This window comes from Physcomitrium patens, chromosome 25 (assembly GCF_059467195.1).
Source record: "Physcomitrium patens ecotype Gransden chromosome 25, ASM5946719v1, whole genome shotgun sequence".
Taxonomy (NCBI): domain Eukaryota; kingdom Viridiplantae; phylum Streptophyta; class Bryopsida; order Funariales; family Funariaceae; genus Physcomitrium; species Physcomitrium patens.
The window spans coordinates 12,772,019-12,795,234 of record NC_143434.1 but is presented as its reverse complement, the minus strand read 5'-3'; the positions used below and the strand labels follow the sequence as shown (position 1 = coordinate 12,795,234).

Here is a 23,216-nt window from a genome sequence, read left to right as displayed (position 1 = left end):
TATACTAATGATTAAATATACTCTATTCGTACTATTAGATAAACAAAAGATTTTGTAAGCACTTCGCATATTCAACCATCTAGAGACCTCTGAAATTTCAATCATAGATATCTCTCCAATTTCACAAAACAGTCAAGAGTACTAGCCGTTATTTTATTACAAAAATCCAATTCATCAATTCAAACACTGACTTTGAACAACGATTGCAAGTCCTTGTAAATCCTATAAATCCAATTCACCAATACAAATACTGACTTTTGGCAACAATTGCAAGTCCTTCCAAACCCTATGAAATCCAATTCTGCACCTTTCGAAGGAGCTTGAAGCTAGCTCTCCAACCTCAAAATCTCGATCTCCGCATATCCTCTTCTATTTCCTCTCCTTTCTTTTAACTCTGTGAGATCTCCTATTCTTCCGTCCTACATTCCGAATTGGAACAACAAACCCGCTTCCATGGAATTCTCGCCTCTATGACGATCTTTCCAGAGAAAGGACGTTTCTCCGAAATGGCATAGAGAACGGAATAGTTTGAAATGGAATCGAAGCCTCCATATTCGGGACCTCATTGGGTTGTCCAACCGAGTCAAGTCTCATACTAGATAAGAGGCCCATACTCATCCATCTAGACACCTCTAAAATTTCAACCACAGATGTCTCTCCAATTTCACAACACAGTCAAGAGTACTAGCCGTTACTTTATTGCAAAATTCCAATTCACCAATACAAACACTGACTTTCAGTAATGATTGTAAGTCCTCCCAAATCCTATGAACCCAATTTACCAATACAAACACTGACTTTGAGCAATGATTGCAAAAGTCCTCCCAAATCATATGAAATACAATTCTACATCTTTTGAAGCTAGCTCTCTGACCTCAAATTCCTTGATTTCCGAATGTCTTCTTCGTTTTTCTTTCTTTTCTTTTAACTCCATGAGGTTCCCTATTCTTCCGCCTTGGATTTGAAATTAGAATAGCAGACCACGTTTCCATGAAATTTTCACCTCTAAGATGATATTTCCACGGAAAGGACGTTTTTTCCCAAAACAACATAGAGAACGGAATAGCTTGAAATAGAACCAAAGCCTCTATATTCAGGACTTCATTAGATTGCCCAACCAAGTCAAGTCTCATACTGGATAAGAGACCCATACTAGGACCTGAGTTGGATGTCCCTGTAATTGGATCAAATTGACCCTTCACATCAGACTCATTCAAATACTAAATTGATGATTTCTCCTTTAACTGACTCCTAGTGAGAACGGCTCGGACTTAGTCCACCTGATTTACTGGAGAATCTTCAGGATCATGATTTATCTCCTCAATTTTTCCCTCACTTTGGATCTGCTTATCTCGATTATTGAAATTGAATGGAGCATTATATTTTTGATAAGTATGCCCCGACTACTTGCTATGCCCACACACTCTCACATAATTATCACTCACTTTGAGATTGAGACATTCAGTGGCATAATAATCAATCTGTTTGCAATGGAAACAACAAAGTGGTCTTCTTGCACCTCCATCAAGCATATTGGGTGTCTCCACTGATATATACCTACTAAGCTTGTTCCATGTAGGGTTAGAAAATGATCCTGGTCGTCTCGTGGATACGCAGGGTACTTGGTTCGATGACACCGGTGGAGCATATGCTGTTGTCACGTTTGATGGTACACCTTGCAATAGGATGATATTAACTGACCCCTGAATATTGGCACTGGAATCGACCACTGCTTCTAACATCCAAGATGACTAAATATTGATAAATCTTTTCCATTTATATTTTCACCATATAGTCATGTTACAAAACAACACCACTACTTTTGATATCTGGACTTGTTGATCAGTTGAATCAAGCTAAGATTTATACAAAAATAGATCTACGAAGAGCATACAATCTAGTACGCATCAAAAAAAGAGATGAATGGAAGACTACATTTTGAACAAAGTATGGATATTTCGAATACAACGTTGTCAAGATAGAGAGAGTTTGCCTCAAGAAAACACTGGGCTTCTAGCTAACACTAATTATTCAATCAAGCTTGAAAATAAGGGAAGCCCTAAGTTTATATATATATTTTTTCTTTTGAGTAATTATACCAAATACACAATCCTCAAGTAACCCACAACTTCCAAAATATGATAAAATCTTCTAAAACCTTGTTTATTCTTATGTGAAGATTTTTCTAAACTTCAACACCTCATATCTCCTAATCCGACTGTCCAATAGTCCAATTGGTCGAAGGCCAATACATCTACGTGGAATTTTCTTTATATCTCATAAAATATAAGCTCAAATGCCACGAAATTTGTATGTATAGCTTTTTAACACAAAAATTTACATTCTCTAAAAGTTTGAGCCAAAAATTCATTCGAATACTTAAATTATGGCTCCAACCATTACTACAAACAAAACCGCTTACTTACTGCCCTTGATTTGGAAGTGCAGCCTTCAACTCCTTACAACTCCTTCATATAAACTCCAAAAGCAATAATTCTTTCATGAAAGATGTAGGTCTTGAAATCGTCGTTTCAATCGTACCTTTCAATATTCAAAATTTGCTGTAAAACTCCTCGTATTTTCAAAAGAGTAACAGTATGTCTGAAATAAATACCTTAACTTCAAACGAGTATAAATTTTTCACTCTAACTCCAAATCCTCTAATTTTTGTACAAAAATAGTACTCCAAACCCTAAACTTTATAATTCTAGCTTGTAATCTCCGAATGCCTTCGAAAGAGGAATCCTAATCCCTAATAAGGCCTCGAGCAGCCTCCTTGAAGCCCATTGGACATGGCCTTCGACTAATAGGAATGAAGTTTCTTATTCTTTGCCTTCATCCGACCATGCCTTGCTTTCATCCCTCTCAATTAGCCTCCTATTAGTTTAGATTTTCATCCTTAGGCTTCCACCTTCTCCCAAGGCTTCATACTAAACATTTAAGCCTTATATATATTTATGTAATGTCAAAATCAAAATAAGTAAAGAAATAAAGTAAAGTTTCTTATATCAACTCCTTTTAATTTAAAATACTAGCCAATTTAACACATATCTAGATTTAACAACATATAATATATTTTAACTAATTTTTACATACTGTAAGCATTTACAGTACGACAATGTCATCCCTTTTGGACTTACAAATGCACGAGCAACATTCCATCATCTAATGAATCATGTCTTTCGGGAGTTTTTAGATGATTTTTTTGTTTGTTATTTAGATAATATCTTAATCTATTCTAAGAACCCAAAAGAATATGAACTTCATGTTTGCCTAGTATTATAAAAACTAAGAGATGCATGACTCTTTGCAAAGATAGAAAAGTATGTATTTCATACTACTCAAGTCAACTTCTCAGGATACATCATTTCAAATGATGGACTTATGATTGATTCTAAGAAAGTTCGAATTATTATGGATTGAAAGATCTTGAGGTCTTCTTTCTAGTTGAAGAATTTGAAGTACAAGAAGTTCTTTTTTAGATAAATTATCTTGTCCAAGTAAGATACTCCAAGCAGGTATTTGCTCTTCAATTGGCATAATAGACTTCTATCCTTGCATTAGCTCTGTCGGCATATATCTTGTCACTGAACTGTGAGTAGTACAATTAGCCCAAAGAGCAAATGGTAATAATCTTGGCCATTCTCTTGTTCTTCTTTTACAAGCTTTAACAATGGCCTTTACAATAGGAAGATGACCTCACTCACTCTTAGTATTGCCTTCCGAATTATAAGATATAGTAACTGCTAGCTTAATTCCACATCTCTCAAAGAACTGTCTAGCCTCATGTGCATCCAATTTTCCATGATGAGTAGTAATTTTTCTAATACATCCATATCTACAAATCACATCTTTCAGTAAAAATCTACAAACTCCTTCAATGGATTTTGTTCGTAGAGCTCTTCCTTCTACTTGGTTAGATAAATCTTCTTGTGCTAGAGCCAAGTATCGCATTTGCCATATCTCCATAGGCATAGTAACTAGGTCCACAACCCATTTATAATGTATTGTAAGTGGATATGTAGGATGCAATCCATCTCTATATCGAATCTTCGAGTATATCTGACAAGTGTGGTATGATTCTACAAACTTCACCACATCTCTATACATGTTACATCACCAATATTTTTCTTTTAGCTTGTTAAAGGTGGCATAAATACTTCTATGTCTAGCCCACAAACTATCATGGAATTCTTGGATTAACTATTCTTGCATCTTTTTCTTGCAAACTACTCTTTGTCACATTCCACTATCCCGTTTGCATCGCTTCCATAGGTAACTACCTTGTAAGAGGTAATTATAAGCCTTTTGTGTAATCTGTTTGAAATGAATATCACTCCATCCTGATTGCCTTGATAATGTGCTTAAATAGCATGCAATATCAATCCATTCTTCTTCATATAATTCTTCTATAAATGGTCTTGGATATTCATCCTCTCTTTGTTGTGTCCTAGAATAAAAGGTAGTACATATATCTTCAGTATCTTCAATCAAATCTTCTTCTTATTCATATCTAGTTCGAGATAGCATATCTGCTACAAGATTATCCTTGCCTGCTACATGCCTAAATTCAAGATTCAAAGATTTAATATATGCAATCTATCTTAGCATAGCAATATTAGGGATGTTATAGTTGGTAATTATTCCCAATAGTGGCAAATAAGCTGTTTCTACTATCACTGGTGTACCAATTAAATAATCATTTTTATTTTTCATAGCTATAACTATTTTCCATAGCTCCTGTTTCACCTGTGGATAGTTTCTTTGTCGTTCACTTAATACTTTAGCTCCAAATCTAATAGCAAATCTATTATCTTCTTCATTGTTTAGTTCTAAAGTCCAACCAATAGCTATTAGACTAGTATCAACTGTAAGTATCACCGATTTGCCATCTTCATAACTTATCATTTATAATACAAGTGGAGAAGATAATAATTGCTTTAGCTTTTGAATTATTTCTGTATATTTTTTCTCCCATTTAAATCTCTTCCCTTTTTGTAGCAAACTATAAAGAAGATTAGCTACATATGCATAATGAAGAATCCATACACAATAAAATATACAAGCTCCTAAAATCCTCCGTACCTCTGCTTGTGAGCTATAAATATCCTTCATTCGTTGTATGGCATCCACCTTATTAGGATCAGATTTGCGACCAAGCCATCCACAAAAATGCCCCACAATAACAACTTTTCGAACTCCAAAGGTCGATTTAGCCCCTGATAGTATCAAGTGAACGTCCTCCAGTCAAGATAAAATTTTATCATAGTCTGAAATATGATTAGATACAAATTTACGGCACTCCTTCTGATCCATTGTTTTATTTTATTTTTCTTCCAGACATCCTTTTATTGGAATATCATCTAAGAAGAACATAGTATTTTCTGGAATGAAATCACGAAGAACCTTATTCATTCCATTCATCATATGAGCTACTGAGTTTGTTGCTCCTTATGGCAATGTATACATCTTAACCAACCTTAAAGGTGTCTTCATAGTAGTAAAATCTTTGCTTCCTTCAGCTAGTTGAAATTAATTATATCCAAAATAAAGATCTCCAATAGAGTAAATAGCTCTACCAGCAAATGCCTCAGTAAATTATCCAACAATTGGTCCAACTCCAGTATTTCTAATAGTTACTTGATTTAGTAGTTGTATATCTTGAATGAATCGTAGTATTCCATTTTTCTTTGGTACTATAAATCAACGATTAGAATATGGTACAAGTGATGGCTTTAGGATCTTCATTTACATCTTTTCTTTTAAAAGCTCCATAAGTTTAGATAGATGTGCTTTAGGCACCAAAATTGGTCTTAAATTCCAAGGAACATGTGGAACTGTAAATATAATCATTGGTGCCACAACACTTGGATTGACACATCCAATTTCTGAAGGTTCAAAATCAAAAGCATTTCCATGCGTACTTAACATATTTCTAAATTCCATTTCTTCAATAGGTAATAGAAAATTTGCAGATCTTATTTTCAACTCATTGAGTATGTTCTTAGTAAACTTATGGACAATTTATTTAGAATCCCATAAGCCCTTCTCCTTCAAAGCTTGTTGAACTTGATAATTAGAATCACTAAGTAATGGTATAACTACAGGTTTTATTTTCCTCTCCACAATCTTGTACTTAGTTTCATCTTTGACTTCATAATCTTGAAATGCTTGTATAGCTGAGTAGAACTCTCTTGAATGTACTTGCACCACTTGATCTTCATTTCTTTCTTCAACCTCTAAAAGTTCTTCCATAAAATCTTCTAAACTACTCTCCATATATACACCTACTATCTCATCATCTCCATCAAGCACACCCACTCTTTTTAGGTCTTTCAGATTTTTGCACAACTTTTTTCTCCCACTTTGGTAGATCATTAAGTTGTGTATAGATAGCAAATTTATTCTTAGATAACTCTACAACATTTGTACAAAAGGTACTTTCTTTTTCATGCGAGAGTACCTTTTTTGATGTAGCACTACATTCCCGCTTTGTAGTAGTATCCTATAAAAATCCGTAAACTCTTCACTAACCCTTGATAATAAATCACTTTGTAAATAATCCCGATTGTGCTCATGGTTTGCAGATATTGTTAGAAATTACACTGCATTTTTTCCATCTTGGATTCTAATACAGGCACATACTAATCCATCATCCAAAACTTTGGTCTCCATCCTCATAGTTGTAATATATGGTTGACCAAGAAATAGTGGGTATGAACAAAAAAAATTTGTTCTATGGTCACATTTCTAACTTTTACCTTCACATTGAGGCAAGCACGATAAAGATCTCCTCGTGTATTATTTGCTACCTCAATCACCCATCCATGGTTAATGTCAATGGGCCACCCTTTACGTTTATACTCTTCTTTTGATATAATATTAATTTTAGTTCCTAGTCAATGAGAGCAATTACTGGTTCTACTAAGTCTTTCATTTTTACTAAAGTCTCTGTGGTGGCTCTTGTCCAATATCCCTTGGTATAGAATCCAAGGCCCTTGTCATCATCTTTGTATTCATCCAAATCAAATTGTCCTTTTTTATTGATACAACATTCTGTCAATTCATGTTCTTCTTCTTCAGTCAAGATTGTATTCAAAGCATAAGATATAGTAGATTCTCCTGTCAACTGCCTCTTTCACTTAATAGTGTCTATGATGACTTCATGAAACCCCCTCTTTGCAATGCCTAAAACTTCTCATAGAGTAAATTCAATTTTGGCATTCAATACTCTTTCTTCCAACACTCCTTTCAAATTTGTGGCTGCCTTAATATCTAATTGAAGCTTATAAATAACATGCTTACTCTTTTCTTTGTCTTTATCAACTTCCATCATTTCTTCCCATTTCTCTTTTAGCAGTGGTGCTTTTCGAGGGTGCGATGTCAATGGCCTAGCCCTGGATGGTCTATTAGCCTGTGGTATAGGTATTTCTTTATTTTGTGTTGTTTCTACATGTCTTTGAGATCTCCTCTTGTTGATTGGCTCTTCAAAATTTTCTTCTATTTCATTTCTTTCCCTTTTTACCTCCATTAAAGCTTCATGTTGGGACTTTACCAAATAAGCATATACAGACATAGTATCTACAGGGTCATCCCATCCTGTAGCATTTCTAATTATTGTGGCTGTATTAAGTAATTTCTACCTCATTATTTTTCTTTTATTCATACTGATAATAGCATGATTCCATAGATTTCTTATGTTTACCTGCTTGTCAAATACATCCTCCTTCTTCCTAACAGCCTCAATGCCATAAGTAATAGCTTTTCTTGATGTCATAGCCTGTTGAGATAAGTGCTCTTCCAAAACCTTATTCATCCTTTCTTTTCCAAAATTGGTTTTGAGAAACTCATCTGTATCTCCCAACACAATTTTTCCATCTTTCCATAAAATTACCTCCTATCTAAGAATATCAGCAAAATTACTACACTCCCTTCGAGGATGATCCATACTATCACACCAAATACATCTTTGTATATATCCTGGCTTTGATATAGATTTGCTCTAAAATATTCTTTCTTTCTCCCATAGCTTTGCCAGTTTGATTTGTAAGTCTTTCATTCTTTTTACCAACTCATCAATTGCATCTTTCTGTAATGCAATTATAGACATAGGAATTGGAATAGTACTTACTAGTATAGCAGGTTCTAGTATTTGCCTACGAGATATTGTAGTTGGTGGAGGTCTAGTCATTTGCCTTACTACCACCTTGCCCATCCAATACTCTCTTTTGGCAAGTTTGTCCACAGCTTCAGAGACTTTTTTCTAATCAGTAGTAAGTCCATTGTCTTGTGTATTATCTTCCAATAGTAATTTCAACTCCTTTAATAAATCATTTCTAGCTAATTGAAGAAATAACTCCACCTTATCATTTTCAAATATAAGCTTTTCCACTTGAGACAATTGAAAAAATTATCTTTCAAATTCTCGGAATAACTTTATTGCAACCAAACCCATGTTGGATTTATTGATCCATTCTATAAATGATTTTCTTATCACCCTTTTTGCATCTTGTAAAGAATATTCTTCTTTTAATTGAAAGATAAAAACCTCCCTTTTCTCTCCATGAGTTTTAATAATACTCTTTCTATGCCCATGAAGCTATGGTACAACTACAAGCTCAAATGCAAGGATCATATCTTTTTCTGGTACTTTATTGAGCTCCATCTCTCAAGAATAATAGTTAAGATACTTGGAAATATTTCTTCCATCAAATTGATCCAATAAACCAACAATAGATTGTAAGGCTTTAGTAGCCATTGCCTCCTTGCATTCCACTGCTTGTTGTTGTTGTTGTTGTTCACCAGGTCTCTCGTATGGCATAATTTATTATCTCAAAATATACTAGGTATCTAGCTGTAGAGAGTGTAGCTTAAATCTTTATATGAATCTTTTTTTAGCCTCCCAAAACTCCTTTATTTTGCATAAAACTCAAAATATAACAAAACCCCTTCAAAACATATTTTTTCAGCAAAGGATTTTCTTGTCGCAAACTTTAGAAAATCATATCTCTTGATCTAACCATCCAGTTTGTCTCAAATTTATAGGGTAGGTAGAATTCATCCTTAATTTTTATCAAAAAAAAAATCCAACTACAAGTTCACTCTCGATCTTTTGATAACTAAAAAATCCTAGCAGATGCTCTAAATCCTAACTTATAAGCACCTAAATACTATTTTCTTAATATCTCAAGAATCCAATATTCAAATGTCATAAAAATTATGCACAAAATTTACTTACATAAAATTATACATTTTTTGAAATTTGGAGTCAAAACAATATCAAAATTACTCAAGATATAGCTAAAGAGACAACCACTAGCAAATCAGATTACTTACTACTCTTAGATTGCATGCGCTGACTTCAAAATCCAATAATTTCTTCACATCAACTTGGAATTCAGTAAGCAATATGCAAAAAGTGTAGCCGCAAAAGTGCTCCTTCCAATCGCGGTCATTGATTCCAATTGTTGTTCGTATGCATGCGTTGTGCCAAAAAGAGTGACAGTAGCTCCCAAATCAATACCTTAACTTTGAGTACTTGTATATCCTTCATATGAACTCAAAATCATACAAAACTTCTACCAAAACCATAGCCAAAAACCTAAACCTTCTAACCCTAGCCTTTAAAACTCGAATGGCCTCGAGAAACTAACCCTAATCTCTAATATGGCCTTGGGCAGCCTCTTCAAAGCCCATTGGTCATGATTTTTCACCAATAGGAATAGAGATTTTCATTATTCATCTCTATTCATCTATATTGGTGCCCTAATTACTCCCTTTGCTACCAAAATCCTTCTTCAATCCTTTTTTTTATAAGATTTATATCATTCATGCTCTAAACATCAAATAAAAGAACCAAAAGATGTTTTCAAAGGTCACTAATGTCTAACAAAGGTGATTCTAAATATTTAGAAGTTACTATCAACCAAAACCAATCTTAAAAGCCTCTATCAAAAAGAAATTTAAATTATACAAATTCTATAGTAAACTTTTTAAACAACCTCTTCTCAAGGTAATAATCAAATTATATTCTAAAACCAACTCAAGTCTATTAATATGGCTCTCACCATATTACATAGTAAATTATATATTAAATATATAATTACATTATTTTCATATAATAGCCGAACCACAACATGACAATAAATCTTTCAATCTCAGATTTTTATGACTCTATATTTGTGATAGTAGATCGTTTTATCAAGATGGCACATTTTATACCATGTACAAAATCTATCATAGTTGAAGAAACAGTTAAGCTCTTTCTTGACAATATCTATCGCTATTATGGATTATCCAAGGATATTATATCAGATAGAAGAAATCAATTTGTATCAAGATTTTGACGAACTCTTTTCAAGATTCTAAAAGTGGATATAAAACTAACTTCGATATTCCATCCTCAAATACATGGACAAACAGAGCATGTTAATCAAGTTTAGGAGGAGTATTTAAGATATACCATTAACTACTAACAAGATGATTGGACAATTCTTTTGCCATAGGCAAAGTTTGCTTACAATAACATGGTACATTCTTCTACAAAACAAACACCTTTCTTTTACAATCATGGTTATCATCTACGATTTCATACTTTTGAATTTTCAAAAGTTGATAATCCTGCTACAAAAGATTTGGCAATTCATTTGTCAGAGCTACATACAACGATGAAGGTGCAGTTAAAAGAAGCTCAAGAACAATAGAAGGTCAATGCGGATGTCTATCAAAAAGAACAACCACCATTCCACATTGGTCATAAGGTATGGTTATCTTGTCGGAATATATAGACCACTCATCCTTGTGACAAGTTGGACTATCGAAGGCTTACATCATTTTTTGTTTCTGTACAAATCAATCTAGTTGCATATCATTTATATCTACCGGAGTCAATGAAAATTCATCCAATATTCCACATGTCTCTTCTTAAACCATATAAGACAGTGGATATATGAAGAAGAAGACAAGCTTTACCTCCTCATATAGAAGTGAACAATAATAAAGAGTTTGAAGTGGAAGAAGTCTTAGATTCAAGGCACTGCCAAAATAAATTGGAATATCTAGTCCATTGGTACGGATATGATATTAGTGAACATACATGGGAGTCAGTAAAGAATCTTAGAAATATAGCAAAGGTGATGGAGGCTTTTCATCGACGACATTTATCTAAATCAAGATGAAAATCTTCTTTGTATAAGAAACAAGATTTAGGCAAGATAACATTCTACTTTCAATCCTTGTTTGTAGCTTCTTTGTAGTTGTGACACTTAAGAGATGGAGAGCCAATAACTAGGAGATTCAATGTAGGTGCCTTCATTTGTTGACATGCCGAATGAGACATTACGATTGTCACAACCTTCAAGATGACGAAATCAAGATAAAGATCTTCAAGAACGACATGTTCTTCCTCAAATAGATGGTGAAATACAATGCTGTCGAGGTAGAGAGAGTTTGCCTCAAAAAAACGTTGGGCTTCTAGTTATCACTAATTATTCTATCAAGCTTGAAAATAAGGAAAGCCCTTAGTTCATATATGAATTTTTCCTTTTTGAGTAATTATACCAAATACATAAGTCTCAAGTAACCAACAAAACCCAAAATATGATAAAATCCTCTCAAACCTTGTATACTCTAATGTGGAGATTTCTCGAACTTCAACACTTTATATCTCCTAATCTGACCGTCCAAAAAAACTCAAATTTTACAAGAGGTACTGATATATATTTATTAACTTCAATAACAATTTTCAACTACAAATTCGTTACGGATCATGAGATATCTTGAAAACCCAAACAGTCGTTTCAAACCCTTATCTTTATATACTTGCATGCAATTTTCTTCATATCTCATAAAATATAAGCTTAAATGCCACGAAATTTATATATATAGCATCTCAACACAAAAATTTACATTCTGCAAAAAGTTTGAGGTAAAAATTTGTCTGAATACTCAAGTTATGGCTCCAACCATTACTACAAACAAAACCGCTTACTTATTGCCTTTGATTTGAAAGCACCGCCTTTAACTCCTTGTACTTCCTTCACATGAACTCTAAAAGTAATAATATTCTTATAAGAGATGTAGGCCTTTAAATTATTATTCTATTTACATCTTTGGATCTTCAAAAGCTGTTGTACAACTCCTCGTATCCTCAAAAGAGTAACAGTATGTCTTAAATTAACACCTTAATTTCAAACGGCTGGAACTTCTTCACCCTAACTCCAAATCTTCTAATTTTTATATACAAACAGTATCCCAAATCCTAAACTTTACAACCCTAGCTTGTAATCTCCAAATCTTGTCCGAAAGAAGAACCCTAATCCCTAATAAGGCCTCACACAGCCTCCTTGAAGCCCGTTGGACATGGCCTTCAATTAATAGGAATGAAGTTTTCCATTTCTTGTCTTCATCCAACCATGCCTTACTTTCATCCCTCCCAATTAGCCTCCTACTAGTTTAGATTTTCATCCTTAGGATTCCACCTTCTCTTAAGGCTTCATACTAAACATTTTGGTCTTACATATTTTTTTTAATGCCAAAATCAAAACAAGTAAAGAAACAAAGTAAAGTTTCTTATACCAATTCCTTTTAATTTAATCTACTAGCCACTTTAATATACATTTAGATTTATTAACATATAATATATTTTAATTAATTTTTACATATTGTAAGCATTTACAGTATGACAACACGTTTGGTATCACGACATTTGAAGGAACTCCTTATGTTTGGTGATTTTACTAGAAGTATGAACAACTTCTGATGGTGTTCCAAACATTTTATTCCAAGAAAGTTATGAAGGCCTCAACAATGATCAAATAACTAGGTGGTCTTTCCGCCCTGGTATAGGACACTACCGATGATTGAGAGGCCTTATCAATCATCTATGAAATGAACAAAGATTAGAATATGTGGCGAATACAATTCATCACATCATAGATTTTCTCAACATATGATTACCACTCCTCGTGGAACTCGTCCATAGAAGAAAGAGTAATGTCATGAACATACACATGTAAGCCAATAATTATATATATAAATAAGTTGAAGTAAATAAAAGTAGGTAAAAGTAACTTAATTCTATAGTATTTGATATGGAAGCTTTTTATAAGCTTTATAGACATTGCTTTAACTTTAAAGGTATCTTTAATTGACTTTTTGGATTAGAAACGTGGTGAACAAGTTGACCATATGCCACACATATTGTTAGCTTGAAGAACAAGCTAACTATGTGGCCTACATGTAAAAAAAACTTGCCTTGTTAGTCAAGGCATGTGTCCTACAAAATCAACACATATTAGAGGTCCTATAGAATGTCGCCATGTAACTCCTATTTAGATAGTATATTAAGAGAGAAGAGTGAAGCCTTCTTGACTCTTCTCAACTCCTTTCTTGATTCGAGTCTAGTTTCAAGGGTCTCTAGTTTTCTTGGCTTTTGGCAATAGCCATTTTAGTTTCTTTCTTAATATATATATATATATATATATATATATATATATATATATATATATATATATCAAGTTATTTCTATTTTTAATCTTTTTTTGAGAGAAGTCTCACTAATTTATATATCTTTATTATATTCTTGTCCTTGACAGCCTGTTGGAGTCTGTCTTTATCAAGATTCAAATTCAAGATCACTTATCGAATAGGAAAATAACAAGGTTTATTAGATGTACTCTCTAGATGATCTTACCTTGCATCAAAGGAAGGAGTTGCTACTTTTGATTACCAATGAATAATTTTCTTGAAGCTAGAGCAACTTTATCTTTGAGCAATGAAATCAATACTAATTGTTGATTCAATTTTTATTAAACAAGTTCAGTTTAGTATGTCTTTTGATCTTCTTATTCGTGATATTAAGGAAATCCTTCAAAGTCTCATAATACTTTCAAGTTTGAATTCAAGAACAATCTAGTATATTTTGAGGGACACCTATGTATTTTGGAAGGTGAAGCTCGATTACGTGTTCTTCAAGCTCATCATCACCTTCCTACAGCAGGACATTTTGGATACAATAAAACTTTGGAATTAATATCTAACGACTTTTGGTGGCTTCAAATGTGGAAAGCAGTACAAGATTTTGTACAATCTTGTAATATTTTTTTAAGATGAAAAACTCTTCATCATCGACCTTACAAACTTCTTTAGCCATTACTCATTCAGGAACAACTATGGTCTTCTGTTTCTATGGATTTGATCACGGATCTTCCAATCTCATGTTTTTATGATTCTATTTTCGTGATGGTAGATCGTTTTACGAAGATGGCACATTTTATACCCTGTACAAATCCATCACAGTTGAAGAAACAACTAAGTTTTTTTTTGACAATATCTATCGCTATCATGGATTATCCAAAGATATTATATCAGATAGGAGAACTCAATTTGTATCAAGATTTTGGCAGACTCTTTTCAAGATTCTAAAAGTGGATATAAAACTATCTTCAATATTCCATCTTCAATCAAATGAACAAATGGAGTGTATTAATTAAGTTTTGGAACAGTATTTAAGATATACCATGAATTACTAACAAGATGATTGGACAACTCTTTTGCCATAAGCAGAGTTTGCTTACAATAACAAGATACATTCTTCTACAAAAAAAAACACCTTTCTTTTATAATTATGGTTATCATCTACAATTTGATACTTTTGACTTTTTAAAAGTTGATAATCTTGTGGCAAAAGATTTGGCAATTCATTTGTCAGAGCTACATGCAATGATGAAGGTACAGTTAAAAGAAGCTCAAGAACAACAAAAGGTCAATGCGGATGTCTATCGAAAGGAACAACCACCATTCCATATGGGTGACGAGATAGGATTACTTTGTTACAATATCAAGACTACTCGTCCTTGTGACAAGTTGGACTATTGAATGCTTGGACCATTTTCTATTTTTACACAAAACAATCTAGTTGCATAGTGTTTACCTCTATCGAAGTCAATAAAAATCCATCAAATATTCCACATGTCTCTTCTTGAACCATATAAGACAGTGGATATACGAAGAAGAAGATAAGCTCCACCTCCTTTTATAGAAGTGAATAATAATGAAGAGTTCAATGTAGAAGAAGTCTTAGTTTCAAGGCGGTGCCAAAATAAATTGAAATATCTTATCCATTGGCGTAGATATGATATTAGTGAATATACATGGGAGTCAATAAAGAATCTTACAAATGCAACAAAGGCGCTGAAGGCTTTTCTTTGATGACATTCATCAAAATCAAGATAAAAATCTTCTTTATAAAAGAAACAAGATCTAAGCAAGATAACATTCTACTTTCAATCCTTATTTGTAGCTTCTTTGTAGTTGTAACGTTGAGAAGATGGAGAACCAATAACCAGTAGATTCGACTCAAGAGCCTTTGTTTGCTGACCTGTCAAACGAGACATTTCGATTGTCACAACCTTCAAGACGACTCAATCAAGATGAAGAACTTAAAGAATGACATATTCTTCTTATAATAGATGGCGAGATACAACGTGTTTGGTATCACAACCTTGGAAGGAACTCCCGATGTTTGGTGATTTTACTTGAGGTAGGAAAAACTCCTGACAGTGTTCTAAATGTTTTATTCGAAAGAAGTTATGAAGGCCTCAACAACAATCAAATAATTGGGTGGTCTTTCTGCCTTGCTATAGGATACTATCAATGGTTGAGAGGCCCTATCAATCAACTTCAAAGAAAAGAAAGATCAGAGTATGTGGCGAATTCAATTTGTTACATCATAGATTTCTTCAAGATATGATGACTGCTCGTCGTGGAACTTGTCTTTGGAAGAAGGGGTAATGTCACAGACATACGCATGTAAGCCAATAATTACATATATGAATAAATAGGAATAAGTAAAAGTATGTAAAAATAAGTTAATTCTATAATATTTACTTTTATAGCTTTTTAGAAGCTTTATAGACATTGCTTTGATTTTATAGGTGTTTTTAATCGACTTTTTGGATTAGTAACGTGGTCAACAAGTTGGCCATGTACCACACATGTTATTAGTTTGAAGACCAAACTAATTATTTGGCCCACACATAGAAAAACTTGGCTTATAAGTCAAGGCATGTATCCTACAAAGTCAACACATATTGGAGGTCCTATAGAACATCACCACGTAGCCCTTAGTTAGATAGTATATATAGAAACAAGAGCTAAGCCTTCTTCACTCTTATCAACTCCTTTCTTTCTTCAAGTCTAGTTTTAACGGCCTCTTGTTTTCTTGTCTTCTGGCAATAGCCATTCCAGTTTCTTTCTTAATATACATATTGAGTTATTTCTATTTCGTCATCTTTCTTTGAGAAAATTTTCATTTGTTTATTTGTTTTTATCAAGTTCTTGTCCTTGACAATATTTGAGATTATATTCAATTTTTTTTAAATTCATTTAAAAACATATGATCAAATTTTAAAAATTCTATTTAGGAATAATAGCTTTGATTTAAGAATATTATGAACTTTTGATTTTTTTCACTTATCGCAAATAATATAAGATCTCTAATATAATTTATGAATAAAAACAACCGTTTAAAATAATTTAATAAAAAATAAAATTGGAGTAGACAATATGGTTGATGTTTTTATAAAATTCAAACAATCTAATACAATCTCGGCTCTTGCATATTTATCTCATCATTACAAAACTATTAACCTAACCACTATATTTTTACATTAAATAATAATAAGCTATAATTTATTTTTTTGTTACTTCTAAAAACCGAAAAACTTACATAGCTTTACAATGTCATAACAAAAAATCATATAATCCTATGATTTCAAAGTGATAATACTCTAAAAAGAAATAATGTAATTATTCTTATGATTAGTTACTTCTTTATTTAAAATTTTATAATCCAATATGTATAATTTTTTAAACTCACTCAATATAATTGGTAAGTAAAAATACATAATTCTTTTAATCTTTTCTCATTAAAGTATGTTTGTAAATTCTATTAAAATTAATACCATATATTTTAATGTTCGTATTCAGTTAATAATTTGTACATTTATCAAATATTACAAGTTTTTGCAATATGTGTAAATTATAATTGGTGGATTTTAAAATTTATTTGTCTTTTTAATATAATTTAAGTAAATATAAAAATTATTGATTCAAAGTTTAAACATATGAAATTTTATACATAATATCCGAACCTTTTTTTATTTAAAAGATATCAAATCTTTAAGTAAAAAAATGAATACATAGTTGTTGTAGTCCTCTCAAAGTTTTTTCATTAATATATTTATCAAAAATTAGTAAAGTATAAGTACATCTTATTGCAAAAAATACTTATATTAAAGTATTAACATTTATGCTTTGTATAATTTTTTTTCTTTTAGTATTTTTTATAACTCTAATAATATTGTAGTACAATTTTAAAGTATGTTTTTAAAGAACTTTGTTTATTTAAGTTGATCAAACAATCTTCAAGTTAATGATTGAAAATCATATGTTTATAAAATTACATGGCTTACTAATATTGACATGCATTGGTAGTAATATATATCCTTTACTGTTTACATTTTTAATATTTAGAATCGGAGCTTATTCTGATAAATTTTCTAGTTTAATAAAAACTTTGATCAAGTTTTTATTTATTTATCTTTTTCAAAAAATCATTTTTTTCAAAAAAATATTCAAATATAGTAAGATGAGTTTTTTATTCTTTTTATTTTGATTTTGCAATAAATATTTCGACATATTAATAACATACTTGTTCTTTTTGTTTATTTGTTTGTTTTTTTTAATAAGTTGGATTAATCATGTTAAAATCTCTTTTGAAATAAATATATATATATATATATATATATATATATGTATTTTTATCTCATTTTTTTATTTATCATTTAATATAAATTTAGTTTTAAAAACGAATCATATTCTTAATTTATATATATATATATATATATATATTGTTATGTTATTTGATTTTAATGATCTAAAAAAAGAGTCATGGTATTTCCATCTTAGTCTTTAAAAACGTATAATATATACCATAGGAGGCTAAAAACTTCATTGTTTAGAGAAGGTTGGGTGATTTAAAATCAGACCTAATGTATTAGATATTTTATTTGTAAAAATAAAAACTAAAAATAGCATATTTTATTGTATAGCCTTTAGATAAACCAAAGTTACTTTTGAAAGTATTATATTGAAATTTTATCTCTTAGATTTTTTATTTTTAATTTATTTTTAATTTAATAAATATGCTAGTGTTATAGTACAAAAAATAAATATGTACTAATGATTTGATGTTATGTTTTTATGTGTACAAGAACTGTAAAAGATAGAAACAAACTTGTTTATATATATATATATATATATATATTTGTTTATATACACATAAGTGGTGTGTAATCACCATATATACACCACTTATGTATGGTGTATAAGAACCATGTGGTGCCTATTGTAAATAGTTACTACTATATATAGACTGTTTTATTACAACTTATATTGTATATTGGACTTTTGAATATATATATATATATATATACGTATATATCAATACAATGTTATTCAATATAATTTAACTTATCATAATACTCATTTATGTTTAAGGATTTATTTATTTATTTATATTTTTAGTTATTAGTAATTTGATGTGGTATTAACAATTTATACTAATTTCGATCAATTGGTATTAGATAATACTAATCTTGTATGTAGATATTTCCAATACAAGGTATTTTCTATATAAAAATATAACATGCAGTGTTTCAATAATTTCTCATTGTTTTCTTTTAGTAAAAGTAATTATTTGTCACATAGAATACCTTTTTGATAAATTTGGTCAAACTGTTTCGTGTTTCATATTGTAGAAAAAATATTCATTATTTTTGAAATTAGTCTTTAATTTTGTTAATGATTTTATATATTTTCATTTAATAATTTATGAAAAAGGTTTAAATTTATCCTATATATATATATATATATATATACAAATTTATAATTTTTTATGTCTTGATCTTTTTATGTCAATTTTAGAGAATTATCAATAAATGTTATGATTTCTATTTTTAAATTATTATAAACCAAATCAGAATTTTAAAAAAATAGTGTAAAAATTATTCATTTTATTATTTCATTTTCGTTAGTTAAAAACCATTTTTACATTTTACTTGAAATAATTTACAAGAATATTATTTAAGATGCAATTTTAGAAGGAATAATACTTTTTATAGAAAGTCCTTATCATTTTTATTTTATTTTATTTTATTTTCCTTCAATTAAAGTTCTATAATTTGCTAAGTATAAATTATTATGATAAGAATTGACAATGAATAGCAAAAATAATCTGGTTTCTACTTTTCTTATTGAAGTGCTGATGAAAAATTAATTAACTGTTTTTGTAACTTATAAAGGATATATTTAGGATTTTTAATCTCACATCAGCAAGTCAAACAGTACACATTTAACAGTGAGAATTGACCTCTGCATAGTAATATCGGTTATATTTTGATAAAAGCATAAACTTTATACAATTGTCTTAAAATATCCGTCTACAAGTCACACATTTAAAACTTGATATTCCTTTGAAACATAATTTTGGAAATAAATGAAATAGGTATATAAATATAAAAAATGACATGCATCACAGTTTTATCTTTTCTTTTTCATTTTTTTACACTTTTTTTCAATGATTTTCACAAACCATGAATTAAACTTGCAAAGAACATGATCATTGTTCTATTAAGAACTGAAAAGCCTATTATTTAAAAAATGTATCCATTTTTGTGTTTGGTATTAATTATTCTTTTATTTCTTTATATAACATCACTCTCCAAGATTTTAATTGTTGTCACTTGCATCAATTCAAGCTTGAATGTAATGCAAAATATAATAAGCAAAAAAAAAAGGTCCACTGGACTTGAGTGACCGGCTACTGGGGGTGGATCCGGTCAAGGGAAACCGGGTCGACCGGGAACCAGGGCAGTGTCTTCTCTCTTTCTTTCTACTCACCGACTGACTCCAATTCTTTTCTTCATTCTGATGCGTGCGGAGGCCTCGTTACGTCACATAGGTGAAGTTTTGTCACATTTCCTTTGGATTACACAGAGTTGGGTTCTGTTTTGTTTTGTTATTTTGGTTTGGGTGCAACTACGGAGTGAGGTGGGATGTTTGTTGTAAATTTGGTGAGTTTTAGGGTTTAGGGTTTAGAGGGTTACACCTAGGTGTTGTGGAGAATTTTGGAGGTTGTGGGTCATGGGGAAATCGTCGAAGGACAAGCGGGATATCTATTACCGCAAGGCGAAGGAGGAGGGATGGAGAGCGCGGTCGGCATTTAAGCTGCTTCAAATTGATGAAGAATTCGGCATTCTAGAGGGTGCAAAGCGTGTGGTGGATCTCTGTGCGGCTCCTGGAAGTTGGTCGCAAGTTTTGAGCAGGAAGTTGTACCAGCCTGCCGTGGCGGCAGGTGAGCCTCATCCTCTCATCGTTGCCATAGACCTACAGCCGATGGCTCCCATAGATGGTGTCTTGCAAATTCAAGGGGACATTACGAGCGCCAAAACTGCGGAGCTTGTTATCGGGCATTTCGACGGAGGTAAGGCTGACCTCGTGGTTTGTGACGGAGCGCCGGATGTGACTGGGCTGCACGACATGGACGAATTTGTGCAGTCGCAGCTTATTCTTGCGGCCTTGACGATTGTGACGCATGTGCTTCGACCCGGGGGTAATTTCGTTGCCAAAATTTTCAGAGGGAAGGATATAAGTCTCCTGTATACGCAATTGAAAATTTTCTTTCCGGTTGTGACATGTGCGAAACCCAAGAGTAGTAGAAACTCCAGCATTGAAGCGTTTGTGGTTTGCGAGGGCTACAATCCGCCCGAGCAATTTGATTACAAGGATTTGTATAGGCTTTTAGAGAGAGCAAGCAGTAGGTCATCTGATATGGACTGTTCAAGTGCATGGCTTGAGGGTCCTAGTAAACTCATCGTCCCCTTTTTAGCGTGTGGGGATTTGAGTGGTTACGATGCTGATCAGTCTTACCCACTTGATAGACCGCAAAGCTTAGCACCTGTGCAGCCTCCGATTGCGCCTCCATATCGTACTGCTATGGAACTTGAAGGCCAATCACATAAAGCTAATTGAGTTTGGAATGTAGGGCTTTGTTTCGGGGTTACTCCCATCAGGAAATTCAAATCTTTGAAGATTCATTACTCAAAATTTCCGGCCACTGCTCAAATCAGTAGTAGTGTATATAGAGTGTGAACATCATAGACATTCTGATGCTATCATCCATCAAAGCCCATATTTCGATGTCTGATTCCGAACCTATTAAAGCAATAGGCTCTGTTTATGAGATTCATTACATAGTCAAATTGTTGAGGCATCTAATATTTTGGTGGAGAGGTAAAGCTTGAAAGTGTTGCTCTCCAATTGCAGCTCAAAGATTGTGTTGTATCTCATTTCTCGGAAGCAATCTTTTACACACCCAATTCGTCATGTGACTCAACGTTGTTTTGTATAATCTTGCGGTCCCACAAGTCATTGTTAACGCTTTGAGGTGTATTTCAGTGAGCTCCTTCATTTATCCCAATGATTCGACAAGCACCGGTGGTGACTTTGTTAACTGGATTCTCGAAGCTGCAAGTTCTGTGGGATGGAAGATGAACATGGTGCTTCACATTCAGATCGTGAGCAAAAGAAAGTGAGGAACAGGGTAAGACTTTGCCCTCTACAGGTCTCGAACCTGTGACCTTCGCGTTATTAGCACGACGCTCTAACCAGCTGAGCTAAGAAGGCAGATGCTCGATCAGGAAACGTGTTTCTATTTATTATCTTATTAATGTGTGAAACTTCACACAATTACTTCTGTTTCGTGGCATTGGCAGAATGTTTGGATCGTACCTCTTGAACGAAGAATGTGCATGGTGCTACGATTTTGACCTAGAAGCTAAGAAAAGACGAGTAATGGGAGAGCTTCATTAAAAGAATGCAATTGTATCTGACCTCACTGTGTATAATATCTTCTCATCAGTACTTTCATTCTTAAGTTTAGATCAAACTGGGTTCGAAGTGCCGACATTGTTACTGACCTCTTTGGTACTCATCGGAAAAAAAACATCCCCGACTACGAGCACAACCAGGCAGACTTACTTGTGCGGTAAACACTTAGTTGTGCTACAGTGTGGGTTCCGAGAGCTGATGAGCAACAAATAGTAACCCTTCACCAGGTTCGTTGATTCTCGATGGGAAACTGCAGTGCCCAGTTTGACTATTTCTTCGGTTTGATTGGTGTATATTGGTCATGGTGTAGTATAAGTCTGATTACGAATCTAGACCTAACTTCACCGTTTCGTGGCTATTGCAGTGTCTGGACGAACCTTGTACTTGCCAAGAGCATCTCTTAAATCTTACTGTTGGTTAAATATATTCCTGTTTTGTCGGCAGGAGGTGCTGAACTGGGATTTCGCCACAGCCGAACATGGGTGGAATCATTTGACTCCTGTGGTTTTTTGTAAGTGGGTGAAGACCCATTTTCATGTGAGTGTTGAAATGATTGAGTCAAAAGAATAAAGTTTTAATTGGGGTTAAATAAGTCCTGTACAGTATCGAGATGCGTGTGATAGATTTCACGTTTTACTACTCTTAATAATGTATACACATAACTTTTTTCGTACACAGTAAAACCACTCTCAAGTTGTGGTATAACTATTTTTATTTATTATTATTGTTATGATTATTATTATTTTGTTAGTTCTGTATTATACTTGATGCACACTTGTGACTTCTATGTTAGTACAAACAAATTTAAAAAGAAAAATGTATGCACATGTCTATGTTTGTATATATATTTGTAAAATTTACGCTAAGAAAAATCCTTAAACGAGACTGAAATTTTGAATGGTTTAACTATATACTAAAAAATGAACGCTTTAATATGATTAGTAATAACAAATTTAATGTTACCCAAGTCACAAATATTCACAAAGATGAAGACATACACACACACACACACACACACACATACATATATATATATATATATATATTCGATTTAAGAATGGCTATACTAATAAACTACTGAAGTAATTTTACAAATAAATATATAATAATTTTTTTTAGATATTATATTTTGAAAAAAACCAAAAATTTTCTAATGTTTCTCTTTCAATAGAATAATATCGCATGTCATTTTTAATAGCATCAAATAAAAAATATAAATATATAAAAACATGATTTATTTGAAGTAACAGCAAAAGGTCTTTTAA

At 32.2% G+C, this 23,216-nt stretch overlaps 1 protein-coding gene and 1 non-coding gene across 2 annotated transcripts; one reads left to right on the top strand and one right to left on the bottom strand.

Moving 5' to 3' along the window:
- Window positions 1-19,973: 19,973 nt before the first annotated feature.
- LOC112277196 (uncharacterized) lies at window positions 19,974-21,315 on the top strand. Its single transcript, XM_024509263.3, has one exon. The coding sequence runs from the start codon at window positions 20,206-20,208 to the stop codon at window positions 21,091-21,093; it is 888 nt and encodes a 295-aa protein (XP_024365031.1). The 5' UTR covers window positions 19,974-20,205; the 3' UTR covers window positions 21,094-21,315.
- Window positions 21,316-21,673: 358 nt separating this feature from the next.
- TRNAI-AAU (transfer RNA isoleucine (anticodon AAU)) lies at window positions 21,674-21,747 on the bottom strand. Its single transcript has one exon. It is a non-coding gene; the product is annotated as a tRNA-Ile (tRNA).
- Between the last annotated feature and the right edge of the window lie 1,469 nt (window positions 21,748-23,216).

What these genes read in the sequence shown, in the direction of transcription:
- LOC112277196 (XM_024509263.3), top strand. Translation starts at nt 20,206, where the DNA reads ATGGGGAAATCGTCGAAGGACAAGCGGGATATCTATTACCGCAAGGCG.